The 25,425-nt window shown below is 29.6% G+C and overlaps 1 protein-coding gene across 1 annotated transcript; it reads right to left on the reverse strand.

The window, feature by feature from the left end:
- Positions 1 to 473: 473 nt before the first annotated feature.
- On the reverse strand, positions 474 to 16,460 carry LOC107436408 (galactoside 2-alpha-L-fucosyltransferase Sec1). Its single transcript, XM_016048119.3, has 3 exons — positions 15,994 to 16,460; positions 11,683 to 11,959; positions 474 to 7,944 (listed from the first exon to the last, which is right to left on the reverse strand). The coding sequence occupies exons 1-3, from the start codon at positions 16,145 to 16,147 to the stop codon at positions 7,344 to 7,346; spliced, it is 1,032 nt and encodes a 343-aa protein (XP_015903605.1). The 5' UTR covers positions 16,148 to 16,460; the 3' UTR covers positions 474 to 7,343.
- Positions 16,461 to 25,425: the final 8,965 nt, after the last annotated feature.

Raw genomic sequence — 25,425 nt, forward strand, 5'->3', positions numbered from 1 at the left:
GGTTTCATGATGAACATTTCCCAAATTAATTTCTCAATCGCCCAGAATAAGTGAAACTGAAAACTCTCCCCCTAAGCAACTCCACAAAGTCTGCTTATGTCATGCAATAAAAATTTAGAAAATAAATACATTTTGATTATTTTCTTTTAATTTTATCTACTTTTTATTAATTTTCAGAATTTAATGAAAAAAAAAATTCGGAAAGTACTATTTCAAAAAATATTTTATAAAAGTGATAGTCTTAAGGAAAATTTCTACACGTAACAATATGTTTAAAAAAATATTAGTACAATTAGTTGAAAATATATTTAACAATAATATTTTTTTAGCTAATTGTAATTGAATTTTTTTTTTCAAATTTAGGATAATATCATTTGTTTCTTGTATCTTCACTTTTTAAGAGCCTTATTTCCTATCAAAATTGCTTAGCTGTTTGTTTTCAGATATAAAATAAATAAGGAAAAATAACATGCTCATTTTAGAAAACATTTATTTCAACATTGATGTATAATACAATAAAGATGTCAACTATAGTAAAAAGATAAACTGTAAAGTATGTATTACTATCAATGAAAACAAGTCATAAAAACATCTATTAACGTATACATATATAACAGGTTTAAAATAATTTTCATCATTAGAATTCTAAAAGTGAAAAACATTTGAATGTAACAATAAAAGTTAGAATCTTACAGCGTAAAATAATAAATCCCATACAATTTAAATAATAAAACACAGTGATCTCATTGAAAATATACATGATAATTCTATCGCAAGAAACTTTTTGAAACCTGATTATAGATTTTTACCACATTAAACAATCTTTGAAGTAATTCATATAAAATATCTGTATCATTGATACAAATTAAAAATTTTCACACAAAAATTAAATTCAGCAAAATATATTCAAAGCGTGAATTGCAATTAATCTTGTGGAATTTTTTAAATAATTATCAACCTTATTAAGGTAAATTAGACCACTTTAACTGGCTAAATTTTGTACGCAGATCGTACGTTTCGTACGCAAGACTGTACTGGGTTTGATTGGAAATTTTCATGCATAAATTATTTGTTTTATTGATCACATATCTTAATAATATTTGGCTTTTAAAGTTAAGTATATAAATCTCTACTTGTATTTTAGTTGGTTTCATCATATAGTTTATACATCCCATAACTTTAATGACTAAAACTAGATATTTTAAGTTGTACTCCTTATAAACATAATTTCAAATACATGTTTGAGATAAATATCATGTCGTATTAGGTTTATAATTTTCCTAAATAAACATAATATTAACTAATACCAGTTTTAAGTTTCAAACCATTTTTGTTTCATTTAATTCCCGTCTGCCAAGTCTTGAGAATGGGTGTTTATTCCGATTGCATATTTTCGAAGCCAATGAAGTTTTTTAATAAGTTATATCTTATGGCTTTAGCTTCTTGGAGTTATTCATTTAATTAACTGATATATTTTAGATGAGATCCTAAGACTATGGAATTTTCTTTTTATATCATAAATATCCGATCATTAGATCAAGTTATTCGATTTGTAAGGAATTTTATTTAGCGAACTTTGTAATTGGGAAAAAAAAATGTCCTTTAGAACCTAAGAAAATGTCTAGGAAGTATGTGTCTTGAAACTTATACGTTCTTATAACTTCTGGCATAGATACATTGTTTTAATACAATGCTTTTTAATTTTTTTTTATTGTTTAATCAAAGACAGTAAACTATAACAACAAATATTCCTATAATTATCACGAAAATAGCAAGAACATTTATCTACACATAATTTTCTCATTTCATATTTAATTTGTGTGGTAGCATTCGGTGAAGTTAAATGATATTTCGCCTTTTCTTTCTTTTTTTAAAGAAAGCAAACAGTTTTCTAAAAAACAATCACATATTTTTTTTAAATCAAATGCTGTACCCAAATACAATTATTTTGTATGAAAGTAGACTTGAAATAAGCTCCTATTTCTACAAAATTCACAATATCTGAAATTTTACACTCTTCTATAATATAAAATAACATACTAGTACATCGATGTAAATAGAATTTCACAGATACAGAGAATTTTACACTTTTGAAAGATAATACATATATTCATTTTGTGCTTCAAATTGAACAAACAATTTCAAATTGATTTATAATGGACAACAGTTTTATTTAACTAGTAAAAATAATACTTTCAGAATGAATTATAACTAAAACAAAGTGCCAATAAGGTAATTAAATCGCAACCTGTCAAGTTGACCAATCGAATTTATTCCTTAGAATGAAAGGGGAAAAAACCTGTCTAGCCTAATTATCACCTGTCTATCTGATAAGTCGACAGCTGAAAAACAGAAATTTGTCTAGGAAGAGTCTATAGGAAGGTTAATGAGTGCTATTCTGAACCCTTTATAAGATCTTCATAGAAGAAATGAGCTGCCATTAGTAATTTAATATTAACTCTTCATAGAAATAACAAACTGCAATTAACAATTTATTTATTTCTAACTCTCAATATAACTATATTAAACTACACCAGACTAACATTACAATAAATTTAATTTTTATGGTTGTAAATAATACATATTCCGCATCAATCGGTTTAATCCTCTTATTTGTTGTAATATATTAATAAAATCTCGTAGATTTCGCATATCTACTAGATTTTATATATATTTGTATAGATTTTTTACATTTGATACGTTTTGCATATTTTTTTTATCATAAACTAAAACTAATATTTTTTAAGCTTAAAATATGAGTATTTGAAAATGAATTTTAATTTACCTATCTGGAGCATGAATTCCCTCTTATATAATTCTAAGAACCATGTAAGAGAAGTATATTATAGAACTCTAAGAGAGAAATATACAGTACAAGTTAATTCCAGGTACATGCATAGCAGAAAACATTCAGACTCAATTATTCTTTATTGGAAGTATTTAACACTAGAAAGACTGAAACCTTTAGTATATACCTATATTGCCCAAAAGTTGTCAAACTGACTGGAATGTGGAAGAATAATGTGTAAAGAAATTTGTTTGAAATTAATTTTTAATATTTTTTTATAGTATTTACAGTTCTATAACAAGTTATTAGTAAATATTAAAAAATAAAAAAAATTATATGTAGTACAAAAAGTCGCAAAGTTCTCAGAAATTGTGTCATTATATACATCATTGTTTTTCTACTTGAAATTAAAAAGCAGTCAAAATGACTTCCTTGGGCAAGCTAATGTTCATAACATTACATAAAGGTCATAATATTTTAGAAATTAACAATATAATATAGTTATATGACGACGCATATGAGAGCAACAGAGATATGATATATTTAACAATAATTGTAAAATTGGGCAGTTTTTGAAAGAAAAAAAATGGTTCCATAACTTATTTTTCGTTGTACAGTTTTTTTCCAACAATTAAAGCTGCTAAATTTAACATTCTTTAAAAATTCGAATCAAAACCAAATTCTTTCCGTTCATTTAAGAGATATTTATCAATTCCTGGATGAGAGTTGTTTGTACTTTTTGTAAAATTTTAAAAAATAAATTGAAGGATTTTTAAATTTAGAAGACATAATTAATTAAAACAAATTTTATCTGAGTGCTTAAGTTTTAAGCACAATGCTGTTAATAGTGCCATAAAAATTACAAAAATCTGTACATTTCTCCAATAAACATCAATATAACAAAAAATATTCCATTCAACGATTGCAAAAAAAATAAATAATAATAATAATTTGATGTTTTTGTTCTTATACCTGCGTTAATGCGGTTTCTTAATTGTTGTAATTGTTATACCACATCAGCTACAACTTGTGAGAAATGGAAAAATTTATATTATAATGGATAATTTCCGCAAAATTGTAACATGATGCGCAATTCACATGATGTGCAATTAAACTGATTTTTGCAATTGGAAAACTATTTGTTGATGTTTACAGATTTAATCGACCTTGCTATCACACGTTGTGTAATTAATTATTGCTTAACGCCTACTCTTGTGCGTATTTTTCTCTGTTTAGTCGTATTTTAAGACCGAAAATTATATTTTGGAAGCCGACAACTTCTATAAACGTCAGGTGACAATTTAAGTTATTTTTAATCGTTGGGCGGTCTTTCTATCGAACGTATTGTTGAAACCAATAATTTAACAATGAAAAAAAAAAGAACTTTTTCAAGGAACTTTTCAATCTAGCAAATCTTCTACAGCTACATGGATTGCTTTGGCACCAACAAAAGTTATATTAGAAATGAAGTTAGTTTGAAAAACTAATAACACTGGGTAAGATCTGGCACAATTTTATAATAAACTGGCGCAATTTTAACTAATAAGTTAAATAAATACTTTGATTATAGTGTAGGTGTCGGAAGGTGTAATTTGTTTCGCGTAAATTTTGTTGGAAAGTTTTTTTTTTAATAGTTAGGCTTCGACGATGCTTAAAAAAGCACTGACATTTTTCAGAAATTAAAATAAGATTAATACACATTTAGCATAGGTTTTAAATATAGGTTTAGAAAGTTGTTCTTTTTACAGTTAGGCTTCGACGACGTTTAAAAAAGTACTGACATTTTTCAGCAATTAAAATAAGATTAATACACATTTAGCATAGGTTTTAAATATAGGTTTAGAAAGTTGTTCTTTTTATAGTTAGGCTTCGACGACGTTTGAAAAAGTACTGACATTTTTCAGAAATTAAAATAAGAGTAAAACACTCATTTAGCATAGGTTTTAAATATAGATTTAGAAAGTTGTTCTTTTTACTGTTAGGCTTCGACGACGTTTGAAAAAGTACTGACATTTCTCAGAAATTAAAATAAGAGTAAAACACTCATTTAGCATAGGTTTTAAATATAGGTTTAAAAAGTTGTTCTTTTCACAGTTAGGCTTCGACGACGTTTGAAAAAGTACTGACATTTTTCAGAAATTAAAATAGGAGTGAAACACTCATTTAGCATAGGTTTTTAATTTTTCATGTCAGCATTTTTATTAATAAAATCATTAACTGTCCCATACGTTTGATTGTCGTGTATACATGTGACGCTGTTACAAATTCAAAACGGCTCTTGTAGCTTATTTCATTGTTATTAAAAGCTAACAACAATATTGTTTCAAAGAATATCATACCTAATTGAAACTTGAATAAAATATAACTAAAAATTATAACAAAAATACAAGTTATTAGATTCGTATCAACAAAACCGTAATTTTTCTTTCCTTTTAAGAATGCTATAAAATATATTTCAAACAATAAATATTCTTTTTATTTTCAAATACTACACAAATAATTATTAACATCGCTTAACACTTATTTTTAATACAATTAAAAGTAATTGAGTATTGCATTTTAGGGTTATAAGGAATATTTTTTAATGTAAATGATTAGGTACGTATAGAGGATTGATAAATGATTATGTTAATTTACCAATCAATGTGGTAATGATTATGCTATATTAAATGATATTATTAATAATAACATATAGACTTAAAATAGCTAAATCGAATCTAAAACAGATTGATTTTTTATGATTATAATCAATCTATTTTAGATTCGCTTTAGCCACTACACTACGAGAATTGTGGAGAGCATTATAGTATATAGCTACGCTTATTCTTTTTTATAGTACAAAAGAACTCGACCAAAACGGTCGTTTACATAGATTGTATAATATCTCTCTATATTTGTACGTACATAAAATATTTCATTCATAAATTTATTTTCCAGCATATATTTTTATGGAAAGTTTTAAAATCTTTAAGATGCAAGCTAATCATGTAATATTTCGAATATGGAAAACTTTTCGACTATGTTCTTCAGGAAGACTGCCCTGTCTAATAAGCGTTAAACCACGATCTCTCTCTCTCCCTTTTGGTTTATCAAGTGTACAAAATAACACGATTAACAAGGTAGATTGCATTTGTTGAGTAATTTCTATTCACATATGTACATATGTAATATACTATATACATAAGTACTGTTCCGTTAAAGTGGGCCGTAAGAAATTGAAAAATCGTGGTGAGCTAATTCGGGCCCAAAAAGGCAACCCTTCATTTAACTGTCAGTATATTTTATTTAATAACCGCCGTTGAACAGGCGATCAAATTTTGGATTTACAACAACTAATGTTTGACTCCTTTGCCTTGTAATTTTGAACACAATCCAGAAGACAAGGAAACTAATAGATCAAATATTGGGAGAAATTTGCTTTCGTGGTGGACTTTTTGATGCTACAAACCCACCTTTATGTTACATGGAGGTAAATCACGATAACCTTCCACAGTTAGCGTGACGACAAGGGGACTCTATCCAGTGATCCGCCTACCACTGGGGATATTTTATGTCAGCAGTGCGGATTTCGTATCGAACAGTCATCACTGGGATTCGAATTCAGTTCACCTCATTAAAAGGTGAACGTTCTATCCCCTGAGCCACAGCGGCTCAACGGTCAGTATAGGTAATATCGGGGACTGTGGCACTTGACCTTAAAAGAAAATCGAGTAAGATATACCGGGCAAACGTATACCGAGCAGTGGCACCTAACCTTAGAAGTATCAGTGTGCAAAACAGTATACAAAACAATATACAAAACAGTAGCGCTTAATCTTTTAAAAAAAAGAAAGGAAAAAAGAAAAAAAAACATCAGTGTAGGGCAAATCGGGCAATGGCGCTCACATCCCTGGATTAATTAGATTATCAAAAATAATAAACAGCTATTATTACAGACTGTTTATTATGTTTAATGCTTTAATTGACGAAAAAAATTTAATCGTCGCCAACGGCCTTTTTCAAAGGAAGAATACCTTTACTAAAATTTATTTTCTAGGATAAACTTTTTATTTTTTGAGATATTTTTTTAGTCTTTTTGACAATAAATAAATCTTAAATATTTTGAGTATAGTCACTTTATGTTTGTTTGTACACATGATTGATTAATAACATGAGTACTCAATGCTCAATATGAGTTTTCGATACTGGCAGGAGTTTGAAATTTCGACTGAAATTCATTCGGGAGAGTTTGAGCTCATTACAAAGAAATTTTAATTCAACAATTATCAGTTCCTTAATCAGTTACAAATGAATGATTAAAGAAGTAAATACACAATACTAATTAAGAAAGTTCAGTATTGCTATCAGAATAAAATTTGAGGCAGAATTAGATATTCTCATTTAAATTGAAAGATTCAATACTTGAAAAGTAGCGTTGACATAACATTCAGTACAAGAAAGATTCAATACTTAATAGGAAATATGATATGATAGCCGGTAAAATAAAAGAATCTTTCATTCAAGGGGAAAGTGTTAAATACTGAATTTGAATACATTAGGTAATACTAGAAAAGTTTCATTCTTGAAACGTAATGTCATTAAATATCGAAGAGTTGACGGTAGCTAATCCTTTCCAACGAGGAGGGTACATTTTGTTGAAAATGAATCTGTTATTTGTAAATGAAGTATTTGGCTTGAGAAACTTGTCAAAATAGAGAACTTCTCCACCAGCAAGGTAAGCTCCCCAGAACCCAAACGTCCCATAGGTCATTATAGTATGATTGCAATGAGCTAAAACCGATAAATCGTGAGCAGGAGTCGATGCCTCTCCGGCGACATGAAATCCGAATCGTTCGGATAGATTTTTGATGCACCATTCTCGGTCGTCGCTAATTAAAATGAAAATCACTGGACTATATTTGTCTCGAAAATAATCTGCAGCTTTTTGAAAGAACTCCATGTTAACAGCCACACCACCAAATTCATTGAGCCATCGATTCTGGTAGTCTCCCCGGCGAACATGCACGCCGACGTACGTCACGTTATTGGTTCGGTTGACGTTAGCTGTATGTAATACTTTATACGCATGTTCTCGCAGTTCTTCTGTGAATCTGAATTGTTCACGAAGCTCATCTTGAATGTGATCAAAGAATGTGTATGAACAAGGATATTTGTACCTGAAATTAAATATACATATAAATATAATAGATCTTAAGTTTTACCGATTAAACCTACAATTTACCAGAGTTGGGGTTTTTACAGCAACATATATAAATTATGGGGTAATTATTCCGTTATAAAAGTAATATTTGTAAATTCTAAACACGCGTATAATAGAAAAAAGGTCAAACAAATTTTAAAATATTTATTTTTTTCAAAATAAATCTTGAAGGCATTTTCTGCACATTTTAATGATTTTCACATTATTTTATAATTCACTTATTTTGTAATTTTTTAAAAAATCAATGAAAACTGTTCACTTCAGAAAAATAGAAAATTTATAATTTGTAACCGAAAAAAAAAAGTTTTTGCTCACACAATCTAAAAAATCTGCAAATTCGTAATATTTCTTGATTATTATGAGTTTGGAGATATTATAGCAAAAGATAATATTCCAAAATAGATAATTTTGGAATATATATAATATTTCAAAAAGTAATGATTTTTAAATATCGTTTATATACATGAAAGATTTATATTTAATAGGAAAAAAGAAGTATTAAAAAAAAGAAGTATTTCTTCGGAAATAAGCAGCTAGTTCCCCCCCCCCATCCCGTTAGATTTTAAAAGAAGTATCCGTAAAATTTCNGGAAATACAGCAGATTTCTTAATATTTTTCTTTATCATTTTTCGTAAAGTTCTAACTAACAAATCATATGCATTTCTGCTTTTCTGCTAAATGTATTATTTAATATTTCATTCTTATTTTTTAATAAACATAACTTCAAAATCCCCTCCGTGGACGTCCCTACGTCTGTGACACAAAATAATTTTTAATGGCTGTTAAACAACTTAAATGTTATTTTAATGATTTTTGTACTTTTACCTAGTTAAATGTTTATAGTAACTTTTAATTTAATATTTTTTTAAAAAAAAATTATTTTTATGAAATAAATGACTAGTAAACTTTGTCCATCAAAAATGAAATTAATATAGTTCGGTAAATATGTAATAAAGGGCAGCATATGCGAAATCCCTGTAACACAGCTGCTGGGAAAGGTAACCATTCTATTTTCTAATGCTAACTATCAGTTGTTTTTGTTCTATTTGGTGTCAGTTTTGGATTCTTGTGTTCAACTGGGGTTTGGCAAAGTTCTCACCGTATACTCCGTGGACATCATAAAGAAGGTAAGAAAAAATTATTCTATTTTTGATAGATGAATTTTAGATTGCAAAAATAGTATATTTAAAAAAAGAACTGGGCCATTTTTGTAACTTCAAAATCAAAAATCAGTAAAATTCAAGAATTAGTTTTTGTCTCCTCCGTGGACATAACAAGTCCACGGAGGAGAAGACGCAGCCAATGGAAGAGACAATGTGTTAGATAACCATAATACAATTTTAATAATTAGAAAACTATTTTCTTTTAATTGATATTTTTTAAAATGGAACAAATGTGTTAATTTGCTTGTATTTTTAAAGAAAATCAATTAAGTTTAACTTTTTCTTATCGGAGATTTCTAAATAATTTCTGTGATGTTTAAAAATTTTTTTTCTCTTCATATTTTAGGAAAAAAATGGCAAAACCAAAATGCAAAAAAAGAAAGCAATCAAATGTTCAAATGCAAAAGAAAAGGGAACAGAAAAAACTTAGTATGAGACAAGCTAGACGGAAATTAAAGAAAACCCTATATTGTTTGAAGAAAGTAAAAAAAAAAAAAAAAAAANAAAAAAAAAAAAAAAAAAAAAGAGCAAGAAACTTTAAAATCTGTATCAGAAAAAGATTTAACAGAAAATCGTGATTAAATGTACTTAAATTTCTAGAAATTGATAGAGTAAGTCGTTTGTGCCCAGGGAAAAAAGAAACAATAACAAGAAGAAAAGAGAAAAAACAAAAACGTTATTTGGATGACAGTATGTTTAACTTGCATAAAATGTTCATAAAAGAGTACCCTCAACACTCAACTTTCATGTGGAGTCTGAATTTTTGTTTCAATAGTCTTTACATTTTAATTTATTAATATTCAGTAAGAGTTACTTAAAAAATTATACACCTAGTTTAAAAATGGATGTTTCCTTTCATAGCAGCATGATTAATCGGAAGTGGCTCTATCTCTAATAAGGAAATATTTTATTATTCACTTATTAATGTTAAACTCATATCAATTGTACCCAAAAATTAATGAATTAGTCTTCATTGACATTTTATATTTTATAACACAAAATGTCTCCCCCGTTGCCTATTACATCTCCTCCGTGGACAAGGCAGAAATTAAAATATTTTAAATCTTGTAAAAAATAAAATAGAAGATTTGACCATTATTATAAGGACATATAACAAAAATAAATAAACGCATTTATGTAATTTTTATCTCTTTTTTAATTACTTTAATATAAGAAAATTTTTTAGTCTATTTATACCTTTTCAGTGATAATGACCCATATATATATATACTATTGGAGTTTTACTTAGTAGGAATAAATATTTTTTCGAGTTGAGGGGACAACTAAAGATGTATCAATTATGAAATATGTATAGACGCTAGGTAAAGTTACAAAAATCAAGTGGAAAATTATTTTTTCTGAATAAACATTCTTTTTCCCGAAGGATTATTTGGATTTTTGATTCCCAAGATATGGGAAAGGAGTCGTAGTCGTCATAATTTGGAAGACATGATTACGTTAGTTTAGTCAGGATATCTATTTAAAACTGGTTAACTAAGGATAATTTTATGTAAGAATTTATTTTCAATAATTTTGCACTTATCATTTTATTTATTTGATAATGATGGAAAAAATTCGGACCTCACTTTACAAAAATATTTACATCTTTAAAATCTACTAAAACTTCAGAGAAGTCAGTAAAATAGTTTCATTGCTATAAAATTAAAAATATCCAATATTTGAAATCTTATTATTCTGGAAATACTCAACCAATTTCATTTTTATTTTATATTTTGCCATTTAAAACTATTGCATGCAAAAATTATAATTATTTTTAAAGTATACTTTTTTCTCTTTCGGTTAGTTTTCTCTGTGACTTGGATTAAACAAAAACAAAAAAAATCTGACCTGAGATTCTGTCTTAAGGTAAAACAAGCCTTACGACTGCTAGATACTTCAATGGTCTTTCCTATTTTTTACATCAGGCTCAGTTTGCAACTTAGTTTTACCAGTTAACATAAATTAAAAATAAAGAACAGATATTTTTATTTTATGAATAAATTCCCATTACTGCTTAGTTACCGTAGAAACCGTAGAAGAGGGTTGGGATAGTCTGGTCGGTAGCGAGCTGGGCCCATGTCCGTGAGTTCGTGGGTTCGAACCCCACCGGCCGAAGACTCCCCGTGTAGTAAAGTGACTGATGCACGTTAAATCTGTCGATTCGCAAAAGTCCTCCATGTTCCCATAACAAATCAAAACCTCTGGGGGTACTGGATTGGAGATCGATCTTTCTCTGATTCAGGTCAAAATTACGATCTGTGGATGAATGAATGGATGTATGAATGGGTCCGCCCTATAAACGGTTGCGTCGTATGGTGTGGCAGAAGTTGAATTTTTGGCCATAGATGGCGCCGCTGAAAAACAAGATACGCACACTCTGCCTCAAATTTGCTCGGTTTCACCAAGCAGGCTTGCTCGTGTGGGAAGTGTCATTAGAAACAACAGCAACACTGTTTAGAAAAGCCGCGTATCATTTTACTGTCTGTCGCTAATAAAAATAATTACAGCATATGAGAATAATTTATTCTTACCCTTTAATGAAATTCGAATGGGATGATATGGCTGCATCTTGAGCTTGGAAATATGAAAGTATTGGCCAAGATTGCCACTTGATGTACAGATATTGATGTATGGATTCTCTGTGACTTAACTGTTGAAAATATGGCTTCAAATGTTTCAAATTGCAAGACAGAGGAATGAAAGTACGTCGATTGAGCTTACTAAGACCATAAAGTGTGGCGTACGTACACATTTGATTCCCTAGCCTTCCGAGATTGCATTGTATAGATAATGGTAAAGCTTTGGAATCTGAAATAATCAAACAAGAATACATAATAAATATCAGTATGTTCAAGACGGCCCATGACACTTTGGTCCTTCCGTTTTAGTCCCGTCGTTGCAGTCCCCTTGCCGCTTCATTCCCGTAGCTATTTCAGTCCTCTCTCGATTGCTAATTTACAATCCAGTGTCGTTTAACGACTCGCTCTCTTTTTTTGGAGATTTTAATCTTGGCTGAAATTGGTCTCAATTATAATACAAGCTTTTCTTTCTTTTAAAATTTTTTACCTGAACTAAAACAATGCCAAGAATCAAATATTTTTATTTGAAAAAATGTTAAACAGTGAAGCGGGTTGTTAAACGCCGCTGGATTGGAAAATTGCTCCCCGAATCAGTCCCGTCACTAATTCGATTCTAGACATTACAACCCATTTTTTTTATTACGGTGGCAACGTTTCAAGGGCCTCAAATATAATTTTTTTTAGTTTTTTTTAATTATTTATTTATTATTTCCAGTGACAGAAAATCGGGAATTTTAAAAGGTTTATTTAAAAATTAGTAAGGGTAAAATTAAACGTTTGAATTATTCAAAATATTTACGAGGAATTAGTCATAATTTTCTAATAAATTAGAGAAAAACTTTTTTAAGTTTCAATGAAATCTATCATTTTTTTTTTTGTATTTCATTATTTATAGAATTATGCTAATTATTATGTAATAATGCACTATGATTGTAAGTTTCAGTAAACAAATAAATAAATATGGACTTCTAGGCTAACTAACTCCACGAAGTGCTATTTAGAAATTCGTTTCAAATAATTCCACCCTTGAAAAAAAAATGAAAAAAAAAAGGATACAGGTGAAAATTCATAAAATAACAGGTAAAAATTAATAAAATAGGAATAATGATCATTAGCAGGAATGTTTTGCAGATATGGTAATTCTTTTTAAAATTTAAATTAACGGGAGCGAATTGGCGGGACCAAAACGGCAAGCCCGAAACTGTCTGCTTCAGTTCAAGATTGTTTAAATTCATGGCGGACAACACTGTGACAGGTTAGAAACATCAGTCTGATTTTTTTTTACGTAATTCGACATTATAAACACTTACAGATTTATAGATTTATAGAAATGCATACAAATGACAAAACTGTAGCAAATATTCTATTGACATGCATGTGCTACACAGATATTTGCAAAATTAAAACGCGTTTTTTTTTCAATTTTTTTTTTTATTATGATCTTTTAGCATGAAAGCAACCTCTGTTCATCCTCAAATTTCTTTTTCTAACAATAGTCACTACTCTTTTTTCCGCTAACAAATCATCCAAAATGTCATAAAAGGATAAAGAAAAGAATTAATAGGATAAATATATATAGTATACGATACTGTGCTTAAAATGATTTTAGAGCAGATTTTAAAAAATATTACTATATAGGAAATATTAAGCTGGAGAACCATGGCTAAGGGAAGAATGTCTTGTCATAAGCTTGTTGAGAAGGCCAAGGCCCATACTGGGCTGTCGTGCCAATGAGAAGAAGAAGAAGGAAATATTAAGGGTTTATTAAGTAAGATAATTTAAGAGCACTAGTTAACTTCACTTGAATACTACATATCTTGAAGATACCTTTCAAAATAATCCTGTTTTTTCCCCTTAATTTATACTACATTTTTTCACTATTTTGATATTCTATACATCGTCAGGTTTTGAACCTGGGACGCCTTATTGAAAGGCGAGTGGTAGATAATTTAGTTGTTTATAAGTGCATTGAAAAAGTTGAGCGTAAGTGCAATGAAAAAGAAACATGAATATTTTACCGACTACTTATTACAGATCTGTGTTCACCCTTGTCCACTACTTCACTAGATACTCGTCAGGCTCTTGGTCTAAAGAAAGATTTGACTTTCATAAAACAAAATATCGAAGAAATTTTTTTTCTTAATGTTCCTGATAGAAATAAGCTTTCTAATAATTCAATAAGCTACATATGTTTCAATACATACTGTATAATAATAACTGTAACTGTATAGTATTAACTGTAATTACATTCATAATATCTCTCAACAAAGAAAAACGATTTATAATTTTTGAGAATGTAATTTTTAAGTACTCCTGCAATGGTATTCAAACAAATTCGGTTAAATGTAGAATACTTCTAGCCATTTATTTACTAACTTTAAATATTGTTTATCGTTATCGTTAAGAAATGAAGAAACGGTCAATTCTTATGCTGTAATATAAATTACAATAACGTAATAACTTTTGCCAAAAAGGACATAAAAAGTTAAAACTCTGAAGAAATGGACAGAAAATAGCTTTCCTGGAATTAACATTCATGGCATAAATACAAAAATGCTTTAAAAAAAATCCAGGAAATTTAAAAAAAATAGCGACCTTAATTTTAAATTGTTGGGATTGGTTTGTTTGCCTAATCAATCTTTTTACTTAAAAATATCATCAAGTACAGTCATTCGGGTTTTAATCAACAACTTCCAAAAGAGAGAAGGCCTCCGCACTGATAAGCGAGTAGTTTTTATTACTGAAATTAGTAGTCCGAACGTTGTAACATCTATCTTATTTTTCACCCACTACGCAGCTGTTGTTCGTTTCTTCGGACTACTAAAGTCATCCGAGCAGTGGTCTCTCTTCTAGGAGGTGTTGGTTTAATATGAAACAAAAATTTTAATTTTCATTTCTATAAAATTGTTCCTCTAACATCATTCGAACCTGTCTTATCATATTTGATTTTCAATTGTACATTACTTGATCAAACGGTTGCAGATAACAATAAGAGCGAATGGGGATAAAACATTGATTTCATTTGCAATCAGAAAAGCGAATAACTGGTGGACTAAAGGACTGTAATTCGATATGTTTTATGTTATATTTCCCTGCATGTAGTTGGAAAAATAATTGAAGATTTATAGAAAAAACTTTTAATAAAATAATAATAATAATAATATAATAGTAAAATCGTGTCTTATAATAGCCTCTAATGAATCGTATCTTATATTAGCCATTGATGAATCTATAAGTAATATACACTCTACAACAAAAAAAAATCGACGCACCAAGAACGCACTAAGACGCGCAAAATCGACGCTCGATCAGGCTGGAATGATGCCGACTGGGGAGGTACAGTCTTTAGCGACAAATCCCGCTTCCAACTGTGCCCTGACGATCATCGAAGACGTGTTTGGAGACGCACAGGGCAGAGGGGGTATCCTGCCTTCACTATTGCACGCCACACCGGCCCTCAACAAGGCATTATGGTCTGGGGTGCCATTTCCTTTGACAGCTGGACCCCTTTGGTCGCCATTAGAGGTACACTTACTGCACAGTGGTACGTCGACGACATCCTAAGACCTCTTTTGCAGCACCCTGGGCTGGTTTTTCAGCAGGACAATGCCAGACCACATACTGCACGTGTTGCTATGAACTGTCTACAAGCTTGTCAAGCTCTTCCCTGACCTGCCAGATCACCAGATCTCTCTCCCATCGAGCATGGCTGGGATATGATGGGAAGGTGATTGCATCTGGCACGGAATGTTGATGACCTCGGTCATCACCTTAATGAGGCGGGTCAACACCTTATTGAACTTGTTACTGTAACTCTGCAATAAATTATTCAATTGTTCTGAAATTTTAATCATTTACTATTCTGTACATTGTCTTCCTATCCACGAATTTTCGTTTCAATCGGACAACTCCTTCTTGGTGCGTCGATTTTTTTGTTATAGAGTGTATTATCTGTCTTCTTGAATAAGCTTTACACTGTAAAAATTATGGTGCAATATATTTCCGAATTTGATGTTGAACAATCCAGCAAATTATATGAAATTACCCTTTTTTTTTCTTCTTTAAAGTTAACACCAAATTAAGCTTCCAGATACAATTTAAATGGTGAATGAAAGCTCTAAACATCAAAAATGCAAACCGTTATAGCTTATCTACGGTAAGCACAATTTATTCTGAAAAAGTACATTTTGGTGTTTAACAAAATGTACAACAAATATAAAATTTATTCTCTAAAATTTATTGTATAACTTATGAAAATCTCACCTGATAATATAAAGAAGGATACTAGATCACCGGCATTACTGTTGTAATAAAGAAATACAGAAATCAAAAATATGCAAATAACGATTATCTTATTCCGTCTTGATCTTGATCTTGAACATCCATTTAAGAGTAAAGGCAACTTTGGAACAGACATCCAGCTTTAAATCTAGTCGCTAAGAGACTTAAGATTTCTTCGAATTGTCCCGTGTTGGATGACACCAAAAAAACAGATCATTAAGCTATATCACAACAACATGATTCTTCATATTGATGTCCCGAATCGGAAATCGATCTATCTTCTTGAGATCGTTTCGCTTCGGACGAGATATTAAAACCTGGAAAGTAAATAAGTCATGTATTTTAAATGGAGGATATACTACACTTATGAATAAATAAACGAATGCGAAGCAAATAGCAGCTGTTTTCGTTAGGCAAATGTGATATTTAACCCCAAGCGGGCGAAATGAGGCGAGAGATTATCCTTATCTCAAATGTCGGTGACGTGTTCTACAATTCTTTTAATGTGCAAATAAAAGACGATAAAATAAAGGCGTATATTTTATCATACCAAGGTATAAAATTGATTTTTCAAAAACTTACCTCTGAAATGTAGATCATGAAATAATTTAGATGTTTAATTAACAGATAACACGGAGGAACATTTTTTTGTTTTCTGTTGCATGAGATTTTTTTTTAAAAAAACGCATCTGAACTACTTTTGTATCGCTGAAAAACCGTTTCTTTCTCCAAGCTACGGTGTTTATTTATTTTTTTGAATGACATTTTTATTCTATTTAATCGACGAAATGCACAAATTCAAAAACGGTATAGTATGTAACAAAGGGTCGCATAAATATTGCGACAAACATCTAAGGGAAATAAGGCACATCATCGGGTTTATAATCGCATAGAAATTCTTGCCTAAAAGTGTGGTCATACGCCACTAGGAGCGTTTCCCCTGTTTCTTCGTGTACTTCTGAGCAGATCATAATAAGAAAGCGACTATAGCCACGTATAACGGCAATTCCAAGAACGGGTTTCTATGCAATTTTAATCCTGATGATGTGCCCTAAGAAATTTGTCTCAACATTTACGTGACTCGCTGTAATATATATAAGGTTTTTAAGCTTAGACGTTTCGACAAAAAAAAATTCGAATAAAAAATTCATTTTAAAAAACTGTAACTTTAGGAACAAAACAAATTTTAGATTTGAAATCCTCATACCCGAATTAGGCAATATCACATATCTACACAAATGCAGCAAAAAATTCGTTCCCAAGTGTAATTGAAAAATTCATTTTTTAAAGCAAACAAAGCTAGTATGTAATGCTGTATGGTGCAGTGGCATGTAGCACAGTACAACTATTTCTTTTTTATTATTATTACGTTAAAGATACAAAAAATTTAGATTTCAATTTTTATAAAAGACAAAATATATTATTTTAATTGAAACTAAGATTTTCGAAAAACTTTTAATGCATTGAATTTTTTTAGAAATACAGTGTAAAATGCGCAAATTAAAAAAAGAGTGGAAAGAGTAAATCAAAATTATTTGAAAATTAACTTAATGAATCAAAATAATCGTAAAAATGAGAAAAACAATGCCTTTAGCATTGGCACGTGTATAAAAAATATTAGAAATATTGAAGTGTAAAAAGCATTCTCGTAACAGCCCGTAGTGGACTAGGAGATAAAAGCTACTCCGTTTCGTAATGAACGGCATAATTTTATAACCGTCATTGAAGAGCCGACACAATTTTTGAGTTTACGATTACTAATACTCAAATCCGTAGCCTCGCAATTTTGAACCTAATCCAGAAGACAAGGAAACTCCTGCATCAAGTATTGGGAGAAATTTGCGTACATGGGGAACTTTTTGATGGATCTAACCCGCAGTTGAGTTACATTAGAGGAAAACCTCCTACGGTTAGCCTAACGGCAAGTGGACTCTAACCCATGATCCGTCTACCACTGAGGATATTTTTAAGCAAGCACTGTGGTCGGTGCAAGCCAGATGTGGAATGTGTGGCTATCAGCTATTGCTGGGATTCGAACCCAGTACACTTTATTTAAAGACGAACGCTCTATCCCCTGAGCCATCAAGGTTCGGACGGCATGATTTTTATTTTATATCCGTCGTTGGACAGCCGACCTAGTTTTGGGGTTTACGACTACTAATGTTCAACTCCGTAGTCTTGTAATTCTGAACCAATCTTCTTGAATGCGAGAAATATGAGATTTAAATAATGGGAAAAAATGTAATTTTACATAAAAATATGTAGCTTAGTAGAAAGTCAACTCATAAATGCGATACAATATTTTTTATTTTTTTTAAAAATTAATTTTTTTAAAAACTAAATAGATTAAGATTTTTTAGTTATTTCTAATTGGAGTATTAAAAAATGATATATTTTAATTTTTTTCTGCACATTGTTGGGTATTTTTATTCACATTTTGGTCATGGAACGAAAACTACTAAACACTGAACTCAAATCAAAGAGTATCTATTTATCTACCTATCTATATATATTAGGCAACTAAATTTAGTGTAGTTATAGTAAAAAGAACGCAGTTAATGCCAAATGTATGCCCCTCCTCCCCGTTACATCAGCTCATCTTGATGATCTGGAATCTTTTTTTTATTCACATGAATGCCGATTCCCTTGCTAACGACATGAGTTCCTTACCATCTCTCTATAAAGCGTGGAACGCTCTGATTTGCGTTTCCCGTCCACAACGGTTTTTCTAATTTTATTTTTCATCTTTATTTATTTTTATTTCTTTCTCGGCTACTGCGGATTTTCTAGTTTAGTTTTTCAGCTTTATTTTCCATTTTTTGTTGGGCAACTTTCCGTTTTATATTTCAAATCACTTTTGTTTTTCCTCATTCATGTCTAACAAGTTCTGAGAGAATGAAATGAAAACATTGTACTTACTTTAACAGAAAAGCAATTTTTTTTTACGTGCCAAGTTTTTTTTTTTTAAATTTATTTTTCTGTCCTTAATTAAAGATCAAGTCGATTTTCTAATAAAATAAAAAATTTCTGTTTCTCTATACCGGGTTGTGGGAATGCCATAAGCTAAATTTTCTCTTAGGCTTAGCGGAAGCCATTGTTTTAAATTAAATTAGAGATGATTCAGTTTTGTCGCATATTTTACAGATAACATCAGTTACGTTTGCTAGCTTGTGGCTCTGATCAAAAAAGTTGTTTGTTGCGCTTTCAGTAATACTTAATTTTTTATTTGTTATCTAAATCAGGGGTGAGCAACCTTTCTAATCTACGGGCCAATTGGGTATACTATAGCCTACGTCACAGATCGTGTTATTCCTACTAAATTTAACTAGTAAAATATTTTGGTTTGATNAACGAAGTGTCTTGTTATAAGTCGCTACTCGCCAGGTTGGAATTGTATTAGTCTAGTTCCTTTGGAAATAATTTATATTGTTGTTTTACCGAAGTTTATGAATTTAGTAAGCATATTTAAAACTCAGTTTATTAATTAAACTAAAAGGTAAATGTTATTCCTAGTAAATGGAAGTAGTTGTGCTTTTTTCATGTTATACCCAATTAAAATTTTAAAATTTTTCGGTGGGCCGCATATAAAGTAACACTTACTAATAATTTACAGAACTTTATTTGTAGTAAACATTAGAATAAAAAAATATATAATTTAAAAAAAAGTTAAGATTTCATATACAAGTTTTAATGCAAAATAAAAACAAACAAGAAAAGAACAATAAAACGAATTTACTTGAAATTTTTAATGAGAAATTTGGCACTGTTTTTTCGATACAAGCTGATAAATATCAGCCGGAATTAATGAGGTAGCTACACGTACGCAACTTTCTAATATTGCATCACTCAGTCTTGATCGGTAGTCATTTTTGATTAATTTCATGGTTGAAAATAATTGTTCCCAAACATACGTACTTCCAAAGAGAGACATCATTTGCTTTGCATTTTTCGTCAAAAGCGGAAATTTCTCAGGGCTCACATACGATTTATAAAAATTTTCGATGTTTACTGAGAAAAATACATTTTTTAAATCTGTATTATTCTGCATGTCAATCACTTCCATTTGAAAGTCTTCGGGAACTGTATCCACATCGATATTAAATGGCGAGGAAAACATTTTCATGGAAACCGCTGTCTTCTCAGCTTTGAACATTTGGAATCGTAATTGAAATTCGTTGATTAAAATGTCTATATATTGTGCGTATTTTTGAGAAGTAGTAACGTTTTCTTTTTCTAAATGTGGAAAGTGAGACACATTATTCTGCAAAAGATTCTGTTTCCACAATTTTAATTTGCGTTCAAAGCCCTGAATTTTATCATACAAATTGTTAATAAACTGCCCTTTGCCTTGAAGTTCCACATTAAGATCATTGAGATGCTGAGTCATGTCGATGAGAAACCCAAAATCGTCACTCGTCACAAAAAATTGTTTCGGTTTAGTATGTACTACCATTTCATTAAAATTAATTTTATAACAATACGATGGGAGAAAGTCGATAAAATAAATTCAATTTTAGAAATGCTTGGCGGGCCGCATAAACATGTTTAACGGGCCGCAAGTGGCCCCGCGCGCCGTGTGTTGCTTACCCCTGATCTAAATGATCAAAGGGACTGTGGTAGCATAGGTGGACTACTTCATCAAATTAGTATTTCTAAGGTTGTCTAAAACCACGAGTTTATTTTGTTTATAGCAATGTTTTTAAAACGTGTTGCTATCAAACTTAATAGATTAAATCAGTGTTAATTAAAATAAAAAAATAAGTTTTATACTGAAAAGCAAAGTTAGTGCAGAAAGGGAACAAATTCATTGAGAATAAATATATAAAAAAAAAATCAAATTGATGCCGATGAAAGTTAGTTTTGCATTATAGTTACTAATTGAATTAAAGTAATAACCTATGTACTAAAAGGCAAAATTAATTAATTGGGGAAGTGCTACTAATTCGCTTATGAGAGCATAAAAAATCAGCAAACTATTATTAACTTCAATAATGCTCAATTAATTTTGATAATATGTATTAATATAAAAATAAGCTATGAACTAAAAAACAAAATTAATGGAGAAAATGTACTTATTCATTATTGAGAGTCTTAAAAATTTGCCATACTATTATTAAGACCACATACTATTATTGAGACTAATGATATTTAGGCACTACTGGAATCATGGTGCAGTTTCAATATGTACAGTTCTAATCGATACCAAATATGCATATATAGTACATAAATATACCGAATATACAGATATAATATACTATAATATATATACAGGCCTGCCAACTTTTTGTAAAATATTTTATAGAATGGTTGGCATTTAAAAACTAAAGTTTCATTAAATTTTTCGTTAAAAAATTAAAAAATTTTCTTTTCGTTATTTGCCAACATTTTAAAAGCTTCACCAAGAAAGAGCTTGAACAAAGTGGCGTTGCCTTTGAACTTTTAAATCATTTATATGTAGGGGCGTGAAAATTGAGTTTAAACTAATAAGAAATAATACATTAACTTTACCGCTAGAATAAATTTTACAAAAGGCGCAGAAAGTTGGCAGCCTTGTATATATTGGATATAATAGATGCAAAGTATTTTATGAATAAATTTGATGCCGATTACAGCTGCACCAATACTGTAAATTTTTATGATAGATTTTTTACTACTCCCCGAAAGTATAAGTATGGAAGAAATTAGCTTGATTGGGATAAATTTTAAATATCATGAGTTGGCTCGAGCAACAGCAGTATGCCAGATGATACGGAAAACAGTTAATCTTTATTTTGATGCGAACAACTACTGAATATGTGTTTCGCTTAATCTAATTACGTAAAGCCTTAGTCTAAGTACGTTACATGGACAACAAAGATTTATGAATAAAAAAAAACATTGGAATTATTTTGGCTTTATTATTTGTGTCGGTATTTGTTTTTATGCATGATTTTGGATTGTTGTTCAGTACTAATTTTTTATTTTCTTACTTTTTTCAACGATGCTTATTTTTTTTACAACGATGTTTATTTTTTTTCAACGATGCTTATTTTTTTTCAGGAAGAATGGGTTTTCAGTTAGTAAAAAGTAAAACAAAGAAACCGATTTCGTTTCGAAAGTGGCACCTTGAAGAAAAAGAATGTACTCTGAAAATGGGTGATCCAGTGAGATGGGCTATATATTTCCAAAATCGTAATTAGTAACCGTGTAAAAATTAAATACTAATTATAATAATAATAATAATTACGAGCTAAGAAATGTTTATGCAGAGATACGTCGAAATAACATTAATGTCAGCAATGCAGGCAAAAGTAACTAAGGTTGAGAATTATTTATAACTTTTAAGTTTAAGAAGTTCTAAAACGACGTATATTTAAACTCTGCGAATCAAGCTCTATAAAGTATAAAATAAAAAGTATTTTTCTTAAAAGGAAAGTAAAATTTTTATTTTCAATTCTTTGTAAGGTAAAATAAACATATACCCTTAATACTTAATATAAATTAAATAAATACTGATTAAAAAAAGATTTTTAAAATAATTGTTGCCCTTAATACTTTCTCTCCTAGTCATACGCATATTTTTGGAAGATTCTCTTTCCTTTGATTTAGAGGGGATTTTTTTAATTATTTGAACTAACATATGGCAACAAAGCTATAGTGTAAACTAGTCATTTCTTTGGAATTTTTTCTCACATTTATATGTAAACAAAACTTTTCCGAGGAATTGTCTTAAAAAGATTGGTTGGTTGATATAAGTAGGTTAAAGATAAGTTAATTTCCTTTCTTCTTTTAATAATTTAGTGCCTTGCTAATCTTTTTTTCTTTATCTTAAACGAAAGAAAATTGTTCCAATAGGTAATAAAATTCATTTATTTTATTTAGAGATACAATAATAATAGAAAATTAAACTTTAGAATGAACTTGAAGTTAAAAAAAAAGGAGTTTTTGATTTTTTACTCAAAAACGGAACGGAAACAGTTTAATTTTCTCAATAAATTGCAATTTTAGATGTGTGAAATATAAAAGATTGTAAGGAGAAGTTCACACCAAAAATAATGGAAGGCTTAACTATCTCAGTTGAAGGGGTAAAAAATCTTACCCAATGTAGTTGAAACAGCATATCGGAAACAATAAAAACATAAATAGAAGGTATAGTTTGTCTACAGAAAGAACTCCCCTCGCCACGAAGTCTAAGGTCATCTGCTGCTATGGAAACAAGAAATAGCTCGTCTTTAAAGAGGGGAGCTTCTTTCTTCCTTGATTCCCTTGCTACCGCCGACCCGAGTCAAAACCTGTCTTAAATTTTGACCCAATCTGAAATAGTTAACCTCGTAACTATAGTCACCGCCACAACAGCAGACGAATGGTTAGGGGAGTTCTTTACATAGACAAACTATAAGTTTATTTTCATACTTTTTTTTAAAAAAAATATTTTATAGTTTAAAATTTTATCCAGTTATGAAAAATTGGAAAATCGTTCTAACAGGAACTAAAATTTGTTCATTTATTTAAAATGGGCAAAAATAGAAAATAAAAAGATTTGATAATGGCCCAAAACTTGAAGAAAAAAAATACCTCTTCATTAGTCTTTTTTTTTTTTTTAATTCGTAATTTTTTTTAATCGAAAAAACATAAAAAAGTAAGAAGTAAAAAAAAGTTAAAATCCAATTTTTTTTGTGAAAAAATAACACATAAAAATATATATAAAAGTAGCTAGAAAAGTAAAGAGAGAGGTGTGAAAAATATAAAACATACCAATAGTTCACAACAAAGCCAATCGAAAGCCTAGCTTTTCTCAAAAGAATGAGAAAACAACTCATTCAAATTACTCAATCGAATTGAATTACGACATCCTGCATATCACAGACAATAAAAACATAAGTAAAAGCTAAGTTTGCGTTTTCTTTCTTTTTTTTTCTTCTTCAATTATTTAAATAAATAGGGAAATTATTTAGCTGAGCTACGAAAAAATAGGAAAATCATTCCAATAAGAAATAGGATTACACAAAATAAATTTATAAAAATAAATAAATAATAGAAATTTGATTTGATAGTGGCATGAAACTTCATAAATAACATTATTCTAATAAACAATTTTTTATTTTAATTTTTCTTGAACGAAAAGGTGAAAGAAAACTAAAAAGATATTTAAGGTAAGAAAGGGTTATTTTCCAATTCAATCAATATAAAATGTTATATTCGATAATCTAAAAACTTAATTTGCTTCAAAAATTTATGAAGGTGGTTAAAGTTAACATATAACCATGTTGACTTTTTAAAACTTCATAAGTTTATGAAACAAACGTTTTAAGAAGTATACATTTTTCCGCTGCAGTTTTCTTGGAATTATTCATTTAATACATTAAATTAAAAAAAAGGAAATATAAAGTATAAGACATACCAAAAATTCACATCTTAGCACATTAATATTCGATCATATTAATAGAAGGCCCTTATCGCAGAATGATAAACAACTAAACTCATTGACTCAAACTCTAATGACTCATTGGAATTGAAATATGACATCCTGCCATAATGGAGACAACATAAAGGTCTTTGATAATGTCTCTTTGTAAATGCATATTCTTTATTCGTTAAATATGAGATAGAGAACAGAGTTGGAAATACAATAAATCTTTAATAGCTTTTTAATAACTATAAAAAGTAGTCGACTAATTTATTAACCCATCTTTTTTGGCAACACCGTACACACACTAAAATACTTTAAGATAATTCTTTCTGCATGAATCTACCATGACTGTCATTTAATCGTTAATCAAAAGTTGAGAGGTTTACTTGTTTATTTAAGGATTCATAAATGTATATGGAGAGAGAATCTTGCCAACATAATTGAAAAATTTTCGTTACTAGAAACCTATTTTTACTTACGTGTTTTTAAGATTTTTTTTTAATACTTTTTTTAAAAATTTATTTTAAATGGGGGTATTTTTAAAATATTTTTTTAAAAATTTTAATATTATTATTATTGGCAGGGCTCGAAAAACGACCCGTCCGCCCGTCCTCGGCTGTCAAACATTCCCAGCGGACAACGAATTTCTCGAATCCGACGTCCGCGCGGACGGCCATTTTCCCGTTACTGCTCGTGATATATTTTAAATTTTTGTTATCTTTCAATCTTTTTTGAAGGAGTAGATAAAGAAAATTTTTCTCAAGAATGGGTGTCATTAAAATTTAAGATACGTAACATCGCTAAACACTAGAAAACTTCAGTCCTCCCAGCCCAAGCTCTTTATAAAGACCTAATGCAGCAAAATGACCCACGATACATCAACATACTGCGCATGGTGGAATTGATGTTTTCTCTGTCTGTGAGTACTGCAGCGGTTGAAATGGGCTTTTCAGCATTGAACTTACTACAAAAAAAAAAAAAAAAAAAAAAAAAAAAAAAAAAAAAAAAAAAAAAAAAAAAAAAAA

Source organism: Parasteatoda tepidariorum, chromosome 9 (assembly GCF_043381705.1).
Source record: "Parasteatoda tepidariorum isolate YZ-2023 chromosome 9, CAS_Ptep_4.0, whole genome shotgun sequence".
NCBI lineage: Eukaryota > Metazoa > Arthropoda > Arachnida > Araneae > Theridiidae > Parasteatoda > Parasteatoda tepidariorum.

Coding starts and splice junctions, on each gene's coding strand:
- LOC107436408 (XM_016048119.3), bottom strand. CDS start 16,147: ATGTCTGTTCCAAAGTTGCCTTTACTCTTAAATGGATGTTCAAGATCA. Junction 11,960..15,993: donor ATCCTTCTTTATATTATCAG/GTGAGATTTTCA, acceptor TGATTATTTCAG/ATTCCAAAGCTTTACCATTA. Junction 7,945..11,682: donor CATTCGAATTTCATTAAAGG/GTAAGAATAAAT, acceptor ATTTAATTTCAG/GTACAAATATCCTTGTTCAT.